The 17,362-nt window shown below is 41.6% G+C and overlaps 1 protein-coding gene across 4 annotated transcripts in view; it reads right to left on the bottom strand.

Moving 5' to 3' along the window:
* TBC1D30 (TBC1 domain family member 30) overlaps positions 1 to 17,362 on the bottom strand; it is a 51,994-nt gene that overhangs the window by 21,044 nt on the left and 13,588 nt on the right. For 2 of the 4 annotated variants that reach the window (XM_063396540.1, XM_063396539.1), the window contains exons 3-4: positions 3,244 to 3,305; positions 2,715 to 2,780 (exon numbers count right to left, since the gene is read on the bottom strand). In XM_063396540.1, the coding sequence (XP_063252610.1) occupies positions 2,715 to 2,780; positions 3,244 to 3,305 (128 nt within the window). Of the gene's footprint in view, positions 1 to 2,714; positions 2,781 to 3,243; positions 3,306 to 8,852; positions 9,636 to 17,362 lie in introns of those variants that run through there. The other 2 variants (XM_063396543.1, XM_063396542.1) reach the window with 2 other exon arrangements.

Below are 17,362 nucleotides of genomic sequence, written 5' to 3' on the forward strand. Positions count from 1 at the left end.
GGAAGGAAGGAAATGGTCAGCATTAAGCATCCAGATCTGTGGACTGCTTACAAAGATGCAAGTCAGCTGTCAGTGAATTCACAGGGGTCCTTCAAGTTGGAAACACAAGGCAAGGACCCTTTGCCAGTTCAGACCTTGTATTTTGATAACCAACAAAGAGTTTTATAAAAGGATAACACTGCTGCCAGCTTTCCTCAAAATTAACCATGGATACATCTCCTGGAAGCTCACAAAAGAAATCTAGCAGTGCTGGTGCTTCTCTTTATCAGAAGTCTTTTCTGATGACTGCAGAACACATAGCATCTAGTATTCACCATTTGGGACTGATCTGAAAGCATGATTTGGATCAGAACAGCTAACTCTTACAAGAGGGCCTTCTAAAATATTGGTGCTAGAGAGAGTTCTGAAACAAACATTTTCACTACTTTTAAAGCCTAATTGCCAGAACAGATCTATGCATGTGTATCCAAGACAAAGGCTGGAGCTTTATTAAAGATTTGAAAACTTCCTGAACCATGAAAGGCACATGACAGATCACACAATGACAACAAGTAACAATAAAGGACCTTTTTTTTCAGGAAACTGAAAGAAATCATGAAAGCAAACTGGTCAAGTTTTTTATCAGCCATTAATTCACTCAAGTGAGAAAAGCAATTTAGACACTTCCCACAGATTTAAACACTTAGATAGCTGCACGATGAAGGAATTTATAGCCAGGTCCCAGAATCTCATGTTTTCTGCATTTAAATGTCCCCTCCCACACTTTTGCAAAGCCACCCATGTGGAGGAATGCCACTGTTCTGCCTCCCAACAGCCTCAGCACCGCTGACATCCTACTGATGTTATTTGACTGGATTCTTTCTCTCTGCCAGCCCCAGAAACCAAATGTCACATGCCACAACAATAATGTAGATGTCAACCTGCTCCTTTTGTTGACAGCAAAGGAGGCAATCAGCATGCTGCCACAACAAAATACTTCCTCTATTTTGGTGTCTATCTTAAAATCATTGTGAACCCGGGGAATGGCAGTAAAAAGAAACATCTCTTTTCTTACTACTACTTCTTTGGTTAGCATCATGTGGTCACATATGAGCAAACACAGAGATGGGCAGAGTGAAAAGGAAAGACAGATCTGAGTTGGATGACGTGGCAGAGCATTTGCAAGTCTGCTGATTACACAGAACTGGGAGGAGTGGCTGATAAACCCAAGGACACCTTGGCAGGATGGAAAAATGGTCTGACAAGAACCTCATAATGTTCAAGTGCAAAATCCTGCCTCTGGGGAGAAACAAAACCAAGCACCAGTATATGCTGGGGACACCCAGCTGCAAAGCATCTCTCCTAAGCAGGAAGGCTGAGAGAGCTGGGACCATTCAGAATGGAGAAAAGGCAGCTTGGGGGAATCCTACCCATGTGTATAAACACCTGAAAGGAGGGTGCAGGGAGGATGAAGCCAGGCTCTTCTCATCCGTGCCCAGTGACTGCACTGGAGATAACAGGCACAAACTGAAACACAGGAGGTTCTCCTCAAACATCAAGGAACAGATTTTCACTGTGAGGTTGACTGAGCACCGACACAGATTCCCCAGAGAGGATGTGGAATCTCCATCCTTGGAGATATTCAAAAGTCACCAGGACACAGTCCTTGGCAACCAGCTGGGGGTGCCCCTGCTTGGGCAGAGGGGTTGGACCAGATGACCTCCAGAGGTCCCATCCAAACTCAGCCCTTCTGTGATTCTGTGACCTCTGCCACTCACGTACCACAGAAAAGTGGCTGAGACACTTTCTGGAGTGTGGAAAAAGAATATTTCAGGAAAGAAAAAAGGCTGTTAGATGGGTATAATGATTCACTGAAGTTGTAGATTAAAAATAAATTCATCGTGGTGTGAGGAAAACAATGCTACTAAGACTTCTCTTCCTTCTCTCCTGATTTGTAAAGAGGTACTGTTCAGTTTGGAAAGATAGCAAAAACAGGAAAAGGAAATTAAGCCTAGGCATCAGAAATATGTAGAACTACATATATTTTATTAATCTTCAAAAATACTATTTTTATTAAAACTGTGTTTTTAAAGCTGAGATTGTGTGACTCAGTTATAAAGAAAAAAAATAGACATGCCTCCTTTTCTACTAGGGGACTTCAAACATTGAAGAATGCAATAAAATAAAAATAGCAAAATCCCGATGGACCCTTTCCTACAACACTAACTCAGTGCAGTTTCCCGTTAATTGTGTACTCTGCCATTCTACATCACTCCTGACTCTGAACTCCCCTAATTTTGGCAAGCCAAGAACTATTTCTATGAGCATTCTTGTCAGCATTAAGCATCTATCAACTTCACCTTCGTAAGTGTGACAGCCTACACTACAGATATATTCTCCTTTTAGTTATCTTCAGCTGTGGGGACAATTTCACCAGTGCAATTTCTTGAAACTGACAGAATGAAGCAATAACATCTGCACCAGAATAAGTTACCCAAGTCTCAAGCAGAAAGAACCCAACTCCTGAAAACACCATCTTCACCTGTCTCCTCAGCCTTTCCAGCTGCCCTGTGAGGTTGTCACTGAACAATGTAAACAAGGAAAAATCCCCCAGTACAACTTTAAAGATTCAAATATTTGTTATAAACCCCACCAACAGATAATATAGATGTAATTCACCTCTCCTGAGAAACCCACAGACAATATGGCCCACAAGGCACAGAAGTCCTACCTACCTTTCTCCGCCATTCCTTTGGGATGCCTGTCGGCAGCCTGGCCACTGCTTTGAGTGCATCATGCCACTAAAAGCAAAAGCATCCAAAAATGTAAAATATCTAGTATATGTAAAACATCTAAATAATAAAATAATCTAATAATAAAATAATCTATCTAATAATAAAATGTAAAATATCTATCATTAGTTTAATGCTACAGTACAGCAACATTTACTACCTTGCACATTCATTGCATTTTACTGCACACATTTCAGAGTTTAACTGCTTAATCCACTCACAAGGAAGACACAGATGAATTACTTGATGATGTGACAAAAGTGTAATATCCTAGGACACAAGGATTCAGGAAATATCTGAGTAAACAATGAAAGCCTATTCCATTTTCTGGCTATGAATGAAACAGCTCTTGATGCAATTGCAAATAATATGCTGATATTATGATGACAAATGCACTCCTGAACTAGGGCAAGCATTTGACTGCAGAGAACCCGCTCCTACATAAAATCAAGAGAAAAAGAAATCAAATTACCTGCTGAAAACCGTTTTGACCTAAAGATGGCTCAAGAGTGAATTTCAATTTTGTATCAACCCCTAGAAAGAAAAATGGGGAAAAAAATGGTCATTATTTTATTTAGCTCAGAAGACAAAAAGAAGCCACAAAACCCCAAACACAAAGATCCCACAGTTGAAACAAGAACACAAAATTTTATCTTCCTGTTTTAACAACTACATTTGAAAACCAGTTTTGGTGAATTTTGTCTTCACAGTGGATTCCTTCACAAGGAACATATTAAGAAGTACATGGACAAGATGTTTTTAAAATGCAGTAACATGCTCTTTAATGATGTAGTTTGGCACAACTCATTTCACTAATATTCATATAGTTCACTGTTCTACAAACTATATTAGTACACTGCAAACTGTCATATACATCCACAGAAAAACACATGTACAGAGATAATTTCTTTTCATCTATGCCAGCTCCTTGACATTAAGTCAGTCAAAACTCATTTATAACTTTGGTGTGCTAAAATTATTTTACTGTTAAGAATTTTTTTTTAATAATTCCTCAGATCATAAAGCACATTTGGTTAGTATTTTTATTTAAGCTTAGATTTTATTTTGGCATGTGAGCAAACTATTTTACTTGTTACAAAGCAGGCCTACTAATTGTTCATACCATATTACACAAAATACCAGAATCTCAAGTAGATCTCAAAGTGGCACTGGAGTATGCCAGAACATGACCAATAGTAAAATGTTTCATTTGCTTTCCATCCCACAGTTTGAATGTACAAGCCTTTGGTCCTTCAAATGCTGCTGTCCACAACCCCGGTGCTGAACACGGCACCAGATCACATCTCCTCCCTCCCATCTGCTGGCACAAAGAATGAAGCCCTCTTTTATTTTCCCTCCATAATTTAATACAATGGTATTGTTCCATATTTAGTTATGTTATGCATAGCCTCTCACCTTTCCAGAATATGAAGCCAAACATTTTTAATATAGAAATACATATACACACAAACACAGAAAACCCAAACAGATTATAATCCTGCAAGGTTTTCAGTATGTAATATCCATGCTAATCAACTCACCAATAACACCCAGTTTTTGGAGGTCTAAACCTAAAAATCTGACAGAAAACTCAACTGTAGTGGCATTTGCTATTTATGGAATGTAAAATGCCTTTGAGCACTTGTATACTGAAGTGGTGGTAAGTAATTTTTAAGCCTTACTACCTGATAAATATGTATTTAGAGACAAAACCTTATTCTCCATGGCTTTTTTTTTTTTCTTTTTTTGGGGGTAAGTAAATAGAAACCAAGAAAAAAAATCACACAGACTCCAGCACTTTTTTAGAATTTTAGCATTTTAGACTTGCATCACTGAGACATGGGGATTAGTGCTTTTGTTTCCCTGCCTCAGATCTAAAAGACATGCTTGTCAGATCTAGAAAAATAAAAGCTTCAAACCATAATAGATATGTCTTGAAAAAACATTGAAGGATTAACATCTATTCCTGGAAGTAACTGTTTATTAGTATTCCTTCCCACAGCACAGTGGCACTCTGCAGGGACTCCTAATAGATAAATCTTTTCATAATAATTCAAAGCAATGTAACAATGCCAGTAACCTACTAAGATTAAATTGTATCACATTTGCTGAAATTGGAAAATGTGAACTTCAATCTCAATCAAAAAAAGTAAGTACTGTAAAACCCTAATACATACTAAAATACATGACCAAGAACTCCTTTTGTTAAAGTAACAGATGCTGTCACATTACCTAGCACTACCTCGTAGCAAAGAACCAACAGCCTTCCAAAATAACCATGTATTCATTTCCAACCCAGCAGTCAAATATTAATTACTTCACAGTTTTCTAAGACTTAAAAGATCCCAGAAACAACTTTTCTCTCATAGAAGCTTCCTAAGAAAGACACAAGCAGATACTTTCCAGATCTTCAAAAGATCAAGTACAGCAAGATAAAACCTCAGAGCAAGGCAAAATCTATCTATAGTTACATGAACATCATGACCAGGGAGCTTACACTACAGTCAAGGTACATGTCCCTCCTGAGACTGAAATGGGACCCTTCAAACAAGACCCTTGATTAAATGAGACTGAAATTAGATCATCCATCTACAAAAGTTAATTAAATCACAGCAAACAGTTAAGACAGGTGTGAAAATTACTGTAAATGAGAATTACATCACACAGTAACACCAGACTACACAGCACATTCTCTTCAGTATGGTGAGGAACTGCTTGGTCAGGCCATGCATGACAACTTCTTGTACAAGCCATGGAATCTGTGTCCCTTTATTTGTTCTCCATTAGAAGTATTTTCTAAATCAAATGATGTAACAGCTTTGTGGGAGGAGAGGGAAAGGACAATGGGGAATGGACCCCAGGACATATATGAATTGTTCCTCATTCCCATCCATTTTAAAGAATTTATATTTCCTAAGATCAAAAAACTACAACATTGTTTTATAAAAAACCAGCAAGTAAGCATGTAAAAAAAGCTGCAACCATACAGAGAGAGCAAGGAAGGCAACCAGCAAATTAGGAGCAGCCACTCATTGCCTGTTACTTATTTCTCACACAAGAATCATCTTGCTACATGCAGCTTCTACTGAGCTCTGCTCAAGGAATTTGTCCCTGAGCTTTAGAGCTTAAAGGAAATTAATGTCTATCCCTAATTCAACCTCTCTTGGTTTCCTAAACCTTCCTTCCTCCATAATTTCCCATTTTTATTCAGATGTCTTCTTGCCATAAACTAACTTAGATTCCCCAATAGTTTCTTCTCCCCTCAGTACCCCAGTTCCATACAATCCTTCTACATGTCTGCACCATTTTCACTGGATTTTCCCATTTATGACAGTCCTCCATTTTTGGGTCACATTCCTCTCCATTTTATAAACACATGTCTTTTGCAAAGAAGACCCCTTCAGGCCTTAAGAGAACTTTTCTTCCCAGTTCCTCTGCAGGGACAGCCTGGCATAAATGCACCACACACAGAGCAATAGTTCCTACTGTAAGTGTTGTCAGTACAGCTCAGCCCTTTCACATCAAATCAGCCAGGCTATAGTGTCATTTGACATATTAAATATCACCTCCAGTTCATACACTTTCAACTGATTCTTCAGAGCTGAGAAGCACATTAACTCATATCAGCAGGAATATGCTGGGAAAACCCTGGAATTATTAGCTCCACAAATACAAGGACACACAAAGGTACATGCTTGACAACAAATTCCTGAAGGGTAGGGGAATGCCAAAATAAGCTCTGTTCAATGCCCTTCCAAGCCTGTCACTAGAAACCAGCAGGAAAGTTATACCAACAACAACAAAAAACAGGAAACGATACCATCCTCCAAACCACAGTCCTGTCAACTTTCCTATGTAAAACACACAACTCCTGACAAGAAAAGGGTATAAGAGGGAATATTATATCCCTAGGATTCCCAAACCCTAACAGTCCTCCTCTGCATAACCAAAATGTAGCACAGACCCACACAAAGAGTCACAAGAGGGGAGAAAAATACTGTCAGCCAAGTAGCTGGGTGACAGAATCAAATTCCCAGTCCACCCTTAGCAACATTAAACAAAAGGATAGGGCAAAATCTGGGATTTTTTCAGAAATATCAAACCAGAAGAAAGCATAGGAAGATGATGTGTTTTGATGCGCATTTGTGAGCTATAAAGACATAGCTTTAAACTTGCAAATTAGCACTACAGGTTCTTGGCTGTACTTCACAGCTATTGAAACCTCTCCCACAGAATGCAATAAATATTTTATCAAAAATAAACAAGAAAAAAGGCCTAAAGCAGCTTTGTGTGCAGTGGGACTCCATGCTTGAGGAAAGAGAAGTGTCAGTGTAAACTATCACCTTATGTTGCTTGTTGTTTCAAGAAGATTCTTAGCCTTGCAATTTATCTCTAAAAGTAACATTCTGAGTAACTCTGTATGAAACCGCTTCTATCAGGAGCCAAAGCTGGGGATGTATCAAAGCACACCTAAAATCCTTCTCAAAAGAAGTCTTCTCAAAAAACTTCTCAATACAGACAGCTAATAGAGATACTAAGTAAATCTGAAGAATATTTCATCCAGCGTATTTTTTAAGGGCTCATTAAGGGTCCCACACCTACCACTCTACAAAAACATGTATCCTGAACAGGGCTATTGTCTTTACATGTGAACAATATGGAACACCCAAACCAGTGAGATTTTTAGGACTATGGCGTTCACAGTTACACCTCCAATCACATCCCCGGGTCTTTGTGTGAATGTAAATACAAGAATATAATTATCCAGATAACGTCATTACCTGGGATAATGGCAGACTGCTGTTGGAGTAGGAGTCTTTGAGAATTACAAGTCAAGAAATCTCCTTGAAACCCAGTAAATCTGTACCAAAAAGTACCTGAGACCTTATTAATAACAGCTTCTGAAACTCATCTCAAACACAGAGGCAGTGAGCATTGTGTGCTTGATGCACACACAGCTAGTACAATGGGAAACTGATCCTTATTCCCATGTATTGCTCTATGTTTCAGTGGATCTCCAGCTTGCATGCTTTGGAAATGCCTAAAATTAGGTAACAGATCAACAACGTTTTAGCTACAAGTGACAGTTCTAACTGGTAAATTGAATTTAAATTTCTTGACATTTCATTTTTAAAAAATCCAAAATTCTGATGGCAAGCAACTAGAATCTAGCACCTTCTGTTGAGAGCCCACTTCCCTGGAGTAAACACACGCTGTTTGCTGACCATTCAATTCTTAAAAGATTTTGATACTGAAGCAGGATCTAGAAAACATAGCTGCAGAGCTGATGCCTTCCCCTGGGAATAGGCATGGTTGCAAATTTAGACAACACCCTAGCGAAGACAAAGGCTGGGCGGGAGGAGGGGTCTCCGGCACGTCAAGAGTTAGCAGGTTTATCAGGAAAGGGAGGCTGCAAGGAGACTTCGGGGAGAGACTGGCAGAAAGCTGAGTCGCCGAGCCCGGCGGAGAGGAGACGGAGGGAGAAAGGCAGTAGGGACAGACAACACAAAAGCGCTGCGAGGCGGCGACGCCGGGCGGGAGGAGCAAGGAAAGGACCGGGAGATCGGGAGAGCGAGGCCGGGACCCGCGGGCCGGGGGGACACGAGCAGGAGTCCCCCGGGCAGGGGCAGCGCGCTGCCTCCCCACCCGGCCCGGCCGCCCCCGCTCCCGCCTGGGCCCGGCCCCGCTCCCCGCCGGGGCCGCCTCGCACCCGCCGCGGTGCCTCCGCCGCTCCCCAGCCCGGGGCCGGCTCGCAGGCCCCGCTCCCCGCGCCAGGCCGGCGCAGCCCGGGCGGGAGCCCCGCGCTCCGGACACGCCGCCGGCCCCAGGCCGCGGCCGCGGCGCCCCACGCCGGCCGGGCCCCGCCGGGGCTGCCGCAGCGGCGGCCGGAGAGGCGCATCTGCTCCGGGCCGGGGCGCCCCCGGGCGCTGCCCACCGCCCCGCCGCGCCTACCCGCGGCCCTCATCGCCCGCCGGCCGCCTCCTCCTCTCCGGGCCGACCCCGAGGCCCCGACCGCTCCTCCCGCCCCGCTAAGCCGCTTACGGGGCGGCAGCCGCCGCCTCGCCCGGCCGGCGCGGGTACCTGGCTCCAAGGTGCACAGCAGGCGCGGCGCGGTCCGGGAGATGCAGCTGCGCTTCTTGAGCACATTGCTGAGGATGGTGCCCACGCCGCCGCCCGAGCTCTGCCGCTTCAGGCATCGCCCCCCGCGCCGCAGCGAGCCCGTGAGCCTGTCCTGCCGCATGGTGCCCGGGGCTCGCCCTAGGGCGGCGGGGTGCGGGGCATGGCGTGCGGGGACCCGCACTGCAGACAGCCAACTCCGAGTGCCGGAGAGAAGAGGGAGGACAAGGAGAGGAGAAAGACAAAAAGGGGAAAAAAAAAAAAAAAGCTGTTCCCGCCCACAATCCTAGCATCACTGCCTGAATAAACCAGCAGCCTCTCCTCCTCCTCCTCCTCCTCCAGCACCACCTGGAATGCAGCGGGTGAGGGGAGCAGCAGCTCCGGTTAGAAATAAAGGGCGTCCCGGCGGCAGTGGCGGGGCTCAGCTGTGCCCAAGGGCTTCAGGACAGCTGCACACCCCCGGCCCCACGGGACCGCCGGCACGGGCAATGCGGCCACGGCTCGCCTGGTAACAGGCGGCAATACCGACACCTCTGCCGAGAGTGAACCGAGCTGAATATCCGCTAAAGAGGCTTCTCACCTGGTACTGAGCCTACAGCTAGACATATATAGATAGTCCTGCTGCCCTTTCCAAAAAGCTGCCCTGGGAAGGAGTCCGACTAGCATTATGAGACCATGGAGCAGAGGGACAGCAAAGAGTCTTGACAGCATGTGAGTGCCAGGGCAGCCTGGGGTCCCGCTCGGCGACAGCCCCAGCAGCAGCAGCTGTGCAAGCGCTGCTCTTGCAGTTTCTGTTTCTCACTCTCCAGCAAAGAGACCCTGAACATCCTCAGCTAAAATAACAGCCTTCTCTATGAATCTACATTGCAACTGCACTTACAAGTAATACACCATGCACTAAATAGTTAAAAGAAGCTATTCAAAAGCACTTTATTAGATGCATTTTCCAGTGCTATCTGGCCTAAGAGCATGTTAAAAGGGTTTCATAGAGATTCACAAACTAGTGGTTAGATTGACAAGAAGAAAAGCATTTGAAATAATGATAGCTTTTATAACCTAAACCACTCAGCATTTGTGTGATATGAGAGAAAATTTATCACACCACATTAGTCAGGCTCAAAGGCCAAACTACCAGAAGTCTCAGTCTACTTGCCAGCAGCTGTAGCTTTGAAACATTTTGCTCCTTTATTAAAAAGATATGTTTCTCAGTCACACTATGAAGAGAGAAAACTGGCAACAGATAAGCAGTAAAGCTAATTATATAAAAGATACACAATATAAAACACAAAATCAAACCTTTTTTAAAAATGAGTTATAACTATCTTTAGAAGTCACTGTTAAGCTTTCAGAGAAGTGTGATTTTGATCATGCCTCTTTAAATATCTGCTTGGGTTTTGGAGAAAAGTCACTACATTTGAGCTGTTAGCTTGCACTCTGAATAGATAATTAAGTCTGTGTGTTGGTGGTTCTTTTTTTAACAAAGGTGACACTTCCCTGCTGATGTAGATGATGCAAATCACTTTATTTCAGTGCCAGCTGGAGATGATGATTTAGTGGTTAAAGCATCAAATTTGAAATCAATTAGTCTCCCTAGGTGTACAGATTGTACCAATGGGACTATAAGAGCAACATTTAAATACAGAAATAGCCATATTATCTCCGTAATATTATTCTCCTCTTGCCTGAGCACCTTTTGCAAATAGCACTGCATCATTCTTGGATCATTTCAAGACTGACTAATCCAACACCACATTCTGTTGCCCAAAGTCTCGGAAGCCATAACCAAAGTTTCAGAAACCACTCATTATCCAGACAGTGAGAATCAGTCATCCCTCTAAACTGTGTTACCTACAATTTTTAAACAATTAGAGATCGGGTCTAAGAAAGATATCAATATTTAACTGATGAAGATAACCAGCTCTCAAAATGAGAATTCAATATCCCCATTATTGCTATTTCTCCTACTTGTCATCTTGCCTCTACAAGAAAACTGGAAACAGTCAGGACAATCATACTGTAACTGGGCACACAGATCCTTCCAAACATACCATTAAGGAGCTCTCCTGCATGCCAGCCAATTAATACAATGTTATTCTGAAGGAAAAACTGCAAGATCCAACTTCAGGAGAGAAAATTAAGAAGCCAAGCCATACATACCAGTTTGATGACTCACTGGATCATTAGTATAAATGGATTTTGGATGCAAGGATGAGCCTCCCATTAAGCATACATATGCATATCTTAAGGGCTAAGAACCTAGCTTCTAGAAAAGTGGATGGCACTGGGTTTTAATCACTGATCAGGCAAAGCCTCTAATCTGCCTGTGGCAAGACATGTAGACTGTCATGAATCTAGTTGGATCCACCAGTGCATGAAAGTCTGGTCATGTCCACAAGCCCTCATCTGCATTTACTGACAAGACAGATGACATTCAGAAAGGATTCTGAGGAGAAAAAAAATCAAAATGTTTGGCTAGGCAAGCTATTTCAGCTCCAGTATTTTGTAATAATCACCACGAGACTTGGCTTTTTTTCCTCCCTTTGTAGATCATGTATTCCCTCCCACATAACAGAGTCACTTTCTAAAAAACCTTACCTCTTGGTACCCTATTTGGTACCTCTTTACAATATTATCACCATCTGCTACACATGCCATTTTAAGGCCAGAGAACTTCTTAAGAATACTATGCGTATTCTTGGTCCTTTGTTACAATCAGCCTTGGGATGGTCAATCTCAAGATTAACACCAGGTTTTAACCAACTCCATTTACCTTAAAGCTCTCCATTCTTTAGCCCACTTCTGTCTGCACTGGGACAATGAGGTAAAACACTGGCTGCCAGAAAGGGACAATGAGTACAAACAGATGGGGTAGAGGGGAATAGCAGCAGAAATGGGGCCACAGAGCAATCTCACCTTTAGAAAACCTGTTTGTTTGCACAGAGTCCCAAGCCCAGGATTACTAGAAGGCACAATCATCACAGTATTACCACATCTCTTCTGATGTGTGCTAAGAAGACTGAATGTAATTAAAATATTAAGAATGGTAAGATATCTTCAGCTGGTTCACTGTATTTCATGAATTCCACATTCTCCCCTTTATTTCACAGAAAATTGTAGAGACCTCCCTTAATTCTGATTCGCATCACAATATCCCAGTTAAAACAATGTCTGGGAAGAAAGCTTATTTGCCACAATTCTCAACACCAGTGTCAGCAAAAATACTTAGTGACATACCCATGAAAAAATATAGTAAATACATTGTATGATAATACTGTAATATGATTTGGCCATGAGGATTTTGGAAATTACACTTAAACAGCAGCACTACAACAGCTGATGATACAGCAAATATCAGAATGAAATAGATATCAATAGGATGAGGGAGAACATGTATTGCAACCACAAGGGCAAACGTGTTGTATTGACCAAATCATAGGGTCACTGTCTGCTAAGCCCCAGAGCTCCATGTACTACTTTAAAGACCCAAAAAAATGTATTCAGAAAATGTAACCCTATTACCACAGGGTTTCAAGTAGCTCTACAGAAGTTACCAAATAAATCAACGTATGTTTTGACATGGACAGTAGTTCACCATGAGGCTCAAAAGAAAAAAAAAAAACAATCACTTTCAAATGACAGTATACAAGAGAAAAAAAAAGAATGAAATATGTCCACATTAGAGACAAGAAAAGGTATGCCAGTTTGAGATTCTCCCAGAAGGCAAAACTATTGTAAATACATTTAGCCCATTAAACCATCTCTACCACAGGAGCACAAAATTCCTATCCTACCCAGTTGTATGTGTGTTCTATTATTAAACATCCCCTCTGAAAAAACAATCATGCTTCCTTCTGCTTCATCCTAAAAGCCTAAAAACAAGCACATCCCACCTGGAGTTTCACACTCATCCAACGCACAAGATAGAGCCACCTCTGACAGCTTGAAAAGAGGTCTCTGGCTTGTTGGGCAGAGCATGAACACAAAAGTTCCCTTGGACACAAAAGCCTGGGAGGTGGCACAGCCCAGCACTCCTCCACCTCAGGCTGCAAGGGGAGCATCCCCTCCTGCACCGCCCGTGCTGCTCTGCCCACAGCCCCGGTACTGCAGTGCTCCCCCGGGCAGTGCAGGAGCACACCTGAGATCCACCCGCTCCCTGCAGCTGCTGTGTGGAGCAAGCACAGAGCCTGCGGCACTGCTCTGGGTATCTGTTTGCATCACCGCTGCAGGAGCACCTAACAGGGAGCCTAGGGAGAGATTTGTTATGCAGAAGGAGAAACATGATTATGGACTAAGATTCAGTTCTGCCATCAAGCTGGTTTCTGTTGCTGGACAAGTAATCCAGAGTTGTCTTTACTGCACAAAGGACGGCTCCAGAAAAAATAAAAAAACAAATTTTGCTAGTGTATTTGTGCCTAGAGACGCTTAATTCTATGCACTTGTTGAAAGCAGGGCTCAGGAAAATGGTATAGTGTGTTCACACACCAGTCTCATCAACACAGCTGTAATATTTTTCACCTTTTCATTGCATTAGTCATCATTTGTATCACTTTGTACACAAATGTCACAAAAGAGGTCAAGACCTTGCTGTGTCCTATATCGGATATCACAGGCAAAAGCTGCAGAGCCAATCCTTGTCTACAAAGTTATTCAGCACAAATATAACCTACACAATGGACAGGAAACAACATCTATGATTTCCAGGAACAGAGAACAAAATTTACATGATTTAGTCCAAGGAAGCATGCAGCTAGTCAAGTGTTTCCTCTTCCTTTAGATGTCAGGCACATAACCTTATTATTTATTTCCCCCTTGAAAAACTGCAAGCATGGTAATTATACTTTAATACAGCCTTCTTTTTAAGGAAGCCCTAAAACAGCACACTTGCTCTTGGTGAGCTTATGACAGAGGAGCTGGGGAATTCTCTTGTTTACAGGTATGATATCTGAAAAATAATATTGCTTGCATGTTGTTTAGCCATATCTAATGAGGACTAATCTAGAGGCAATCATTAAAATAGTACTGCTTAATATGGTATATATTTTTCAACAGGAAATTAATCTACAAGTCTGTAACTCATGTAAGATGCTCACAACTGTAGATGCACTACATGATCCTTCAGCTATCACAATCAGGATTCAGCCATGAGAACTTCACACTCAAGATTCTTTGTTAGGATCTTTAGTTGAGGGGTTTTGGTTTTGTTTACCAAACTCTTTCCTTTTCCTTCCACGCACATTATCCACTCCTGCCTTCTGTACTACACACTTGCATGCACTAGGACAGGATTGATGAGATTAGAGAAGAAGGTCCCCGCAATAGAGCAAGCATCCCCTGCCCACAAGGGTATGTTGTAATTTATTCTTTTGGAGTGATGGACAGTTACATCTAGTGAGTGCACTTTCAAGTTGAATGATGTTCATAGTCATATTGCTTCTTGAAATTTTTGGCACATACCCCCTGAGAAGTATACCAAAGTTTTCCAGCATTAGTGGAAGCACTTGAAAATATAATACATCTGCAAATCAATTGTGAAAGCAGTTTACAGCACAATGGGATGGAGCTGCAATGACCAGCTTCCCATCTAGGGAGGCACCACATTCCCAGGCAGTGAATCAGTGCAGGTAAGGCTGACTGCATCCCTCAATCCCTTGGTTTTTCATGGAGTAGCACAAGGTGCTTATGCAATTGGATCATGTAGGTGAGCATATGAAAGCCTTCAAAAGCATGGCAGGTTGCTAAAACAGACACAGATGTGCCTGTAATCCCCCTGAACCTACTCATAACCACTTTCCATTTGTAGATATGTAAGTTCAAGTGAATGAGGGATGTCCAGAAAGACTTAACATCTGTATAGTACCAGTACCAAGTAAGAAATTATAAGGATGGGACAACAGAGGAAAAAGTAGGTTGTGAAGAGTTTTGGATATGAAAGCAACAAGAGGAAGACAGACTAGATCTACAATGACCATAAGGAAAGCACACACACTAGCATTCACAAAAACATATGTACTAACACTAAAACAAGTGATTAATCCAACACTGAGGTCCACTGTATGCTTAATTCCTTGTTCATATATATGTTGTCTCCCAAAAGGAGGAAAGTACACCCAACAAAAGGAGCTTGCAAAAGCTTCCAATTGCTGTTTCACAAGCTTCTAATAAGCTTTTAATCGGAGAGAAATACAGATAAGTGGATAGATATCTCCATGTTGTAAAATTGGCTGTGTGTCTGTAATTCAACAACAGCATCTAGGTTTCTTATTGCATTCTTTAAAATTTGGTTCAAATGCATAAATAAACTCTGAAGTTACAATTTCCACTTGAGGAACAGTGATGAAGAAAATAAAAGGAGGAGGGGAATCAATTGATTTTACTCATTGCCTTCATGTACCAACTATAGAAGTAAAGCTATAGCAGATAGCTGCATCTCATGAGCAAGCTAAAAGATGTGTCATGCAAGCACTGTTAAAATGACAATATATTTTAACTGCTGTAGTAACCAGTAGCATAAAGTCTAGAATTAACAACTGGAATAAAAGTCATAGCAGTGCTTACATGGTCGATAAAATATAAAGAGAACACCTCTTACATTAAATACAAAGTAATGAACTGAAATGAGAACAAATGACCTTCTTTTTGTCAAAGAAATTATTTGTGTCTACAAAAGAAATTCAAACCATTGTTTTGGTAAGTCATATATTAAGAAGAAAAATTGTTGAAGAGGCCTATGCAGTAAAAAAAAATAGCTGAAAAGTATGATTATGAAAGTTAAGAAATGTTTCCTAACCTTGCTAAACAATATGAAGTAAATGCATATCTTGGCCAGTACTCACACTCCAGAATCCTGCTTAAATGCTACATGGTAATTTAAAAAACAAGTCACCAACTCAGCAGAAAAACTAATGCAATACATGAAAAAAAGAATTCTGACAGGTATGATTTGTTGTTATACTTAAGATAACATCGCAGAAAAATGGAGGTCATAGCAGGTTCCAGATCTAAAACTGAACTTCTCTTCCTTTATTAGAATCTGATTATTTGCTTAGCACCTAGCATACAAATTGAATTTTATAGTGTGAATCACCAGCTTCATTGATCTGAACTCTATTTCAGAAACAGCAAGATTTTTATCTACCCAACATAATAAAAAAAAGCAAAATGATCCTATATCCCCAAGACAAGATTTATCCACAAATAGAATACTTGGAAAGATTTTAGATTAAAAATTAATTGCCAAAGTTAGAAAAAATATTAATGACGAAAACTCTTAGCTTTGGGCCAGGAATTATGGAAACGGACCATATTTATACTTAGAAGTATTTATACATTGATTCTTACTTATTTGCAGTAATGCTAAGGACATCAGCAAAGACTAGGCTCAGCCCATGGAAGGCTTCCCTTAGCCATGTAGCAAAGAGCCAGTCTGTCCTGCACTGCCCAAGGACAAGAGTCCAGCTTCCAGCAGGATCCTCTCTGCCAGTACACATGGGCTCCACAGGAACAGAAGCATGGCCCTTTCTGGGGCTGGGGAGGGGAATGGTGCTGGCTCCTGGAGAAGCTCATATACACACCACAGAGCTCCTGGAACCACAAACCTTGATCAGTCAAGGCCTGCACCATCACTCCAGTTTTTTGCTCATGTATGCATTGGTTCCCATTTGTAGATGCCACTAGTTTCATAAAGAAAGTTTTGCATGTACATGAAGCTATTGCAGCACCAAGTCCTCCAGACCACCTAATTCTTTTCATCTCCCAAGTGGGCCACAGCTTCACAGAGCATACTCTCCAAGTGATGGAAACAGAAGCAGCTAGCAAAGCAAAAGAACCTCAAACCACCACCTCCACTTCCTGAAAAAATACACACATTAGTCATTTAAGCAAATTTGATGCAGACAGTTTTTTTAATTGAGTTTGTGAGATGAAGAGGAGAAAATATTTTTCAGTTCCAACAACATTACTACTCAAAGATTTTAGACTCAGCAGCTAAATGACAAAACTTCAGTTCATGATCTCCTCTTACAGGGCAAGTTTATTGAACTGGTCGTGTTTAGGATTAATCAAAGGCTCATTTAGTACTGAAGCCTAGAGCCATTAAAATTGATTTTGAGCATATACAACACCACACAAGCACGAGTTTACCTAATAGCAAAGCTCTGACCATTAACTTACTACCACATAGCTTGGGACAACTCACTTTATTTCTTTAAATATGTGCTTCTTCTGCCAGCCTTCAAGTAATCTTGTCTCATTAAGTTTGTTTTTCAAAGTCTCTCATACCATCTATTTGTCCAGTGATGTCTAGTTTGTCCAGATCAGCAGGTACCTGACTTCTAGACCTCTCTAGATATTACTAGAAATATCAGTAATATTTAGCTCTTCACATTAGTATACATTTTTTAAAATATCAGCTCTGTACATTGATTACCTCCCCAGTCTGACTTCCTTTAGTTTCACTGTATAATTATGTTTCCTTC

Source organism: Prinia subflava, chromosome 4, assembly GCF_021018805.1.
Source record: "Prinia subflava isolate CZ2003 ecotype Zambia chromosome 4, Cam_Psub_1.2, whole genome shotgun sequence".
NCBI classification, from domain to species: domain Eukaryota; kingdom Metazoa; phylum Chordata; class Aves; order Passeriformes; family Cisticolidae; genus Prinia; species Prinia subflava.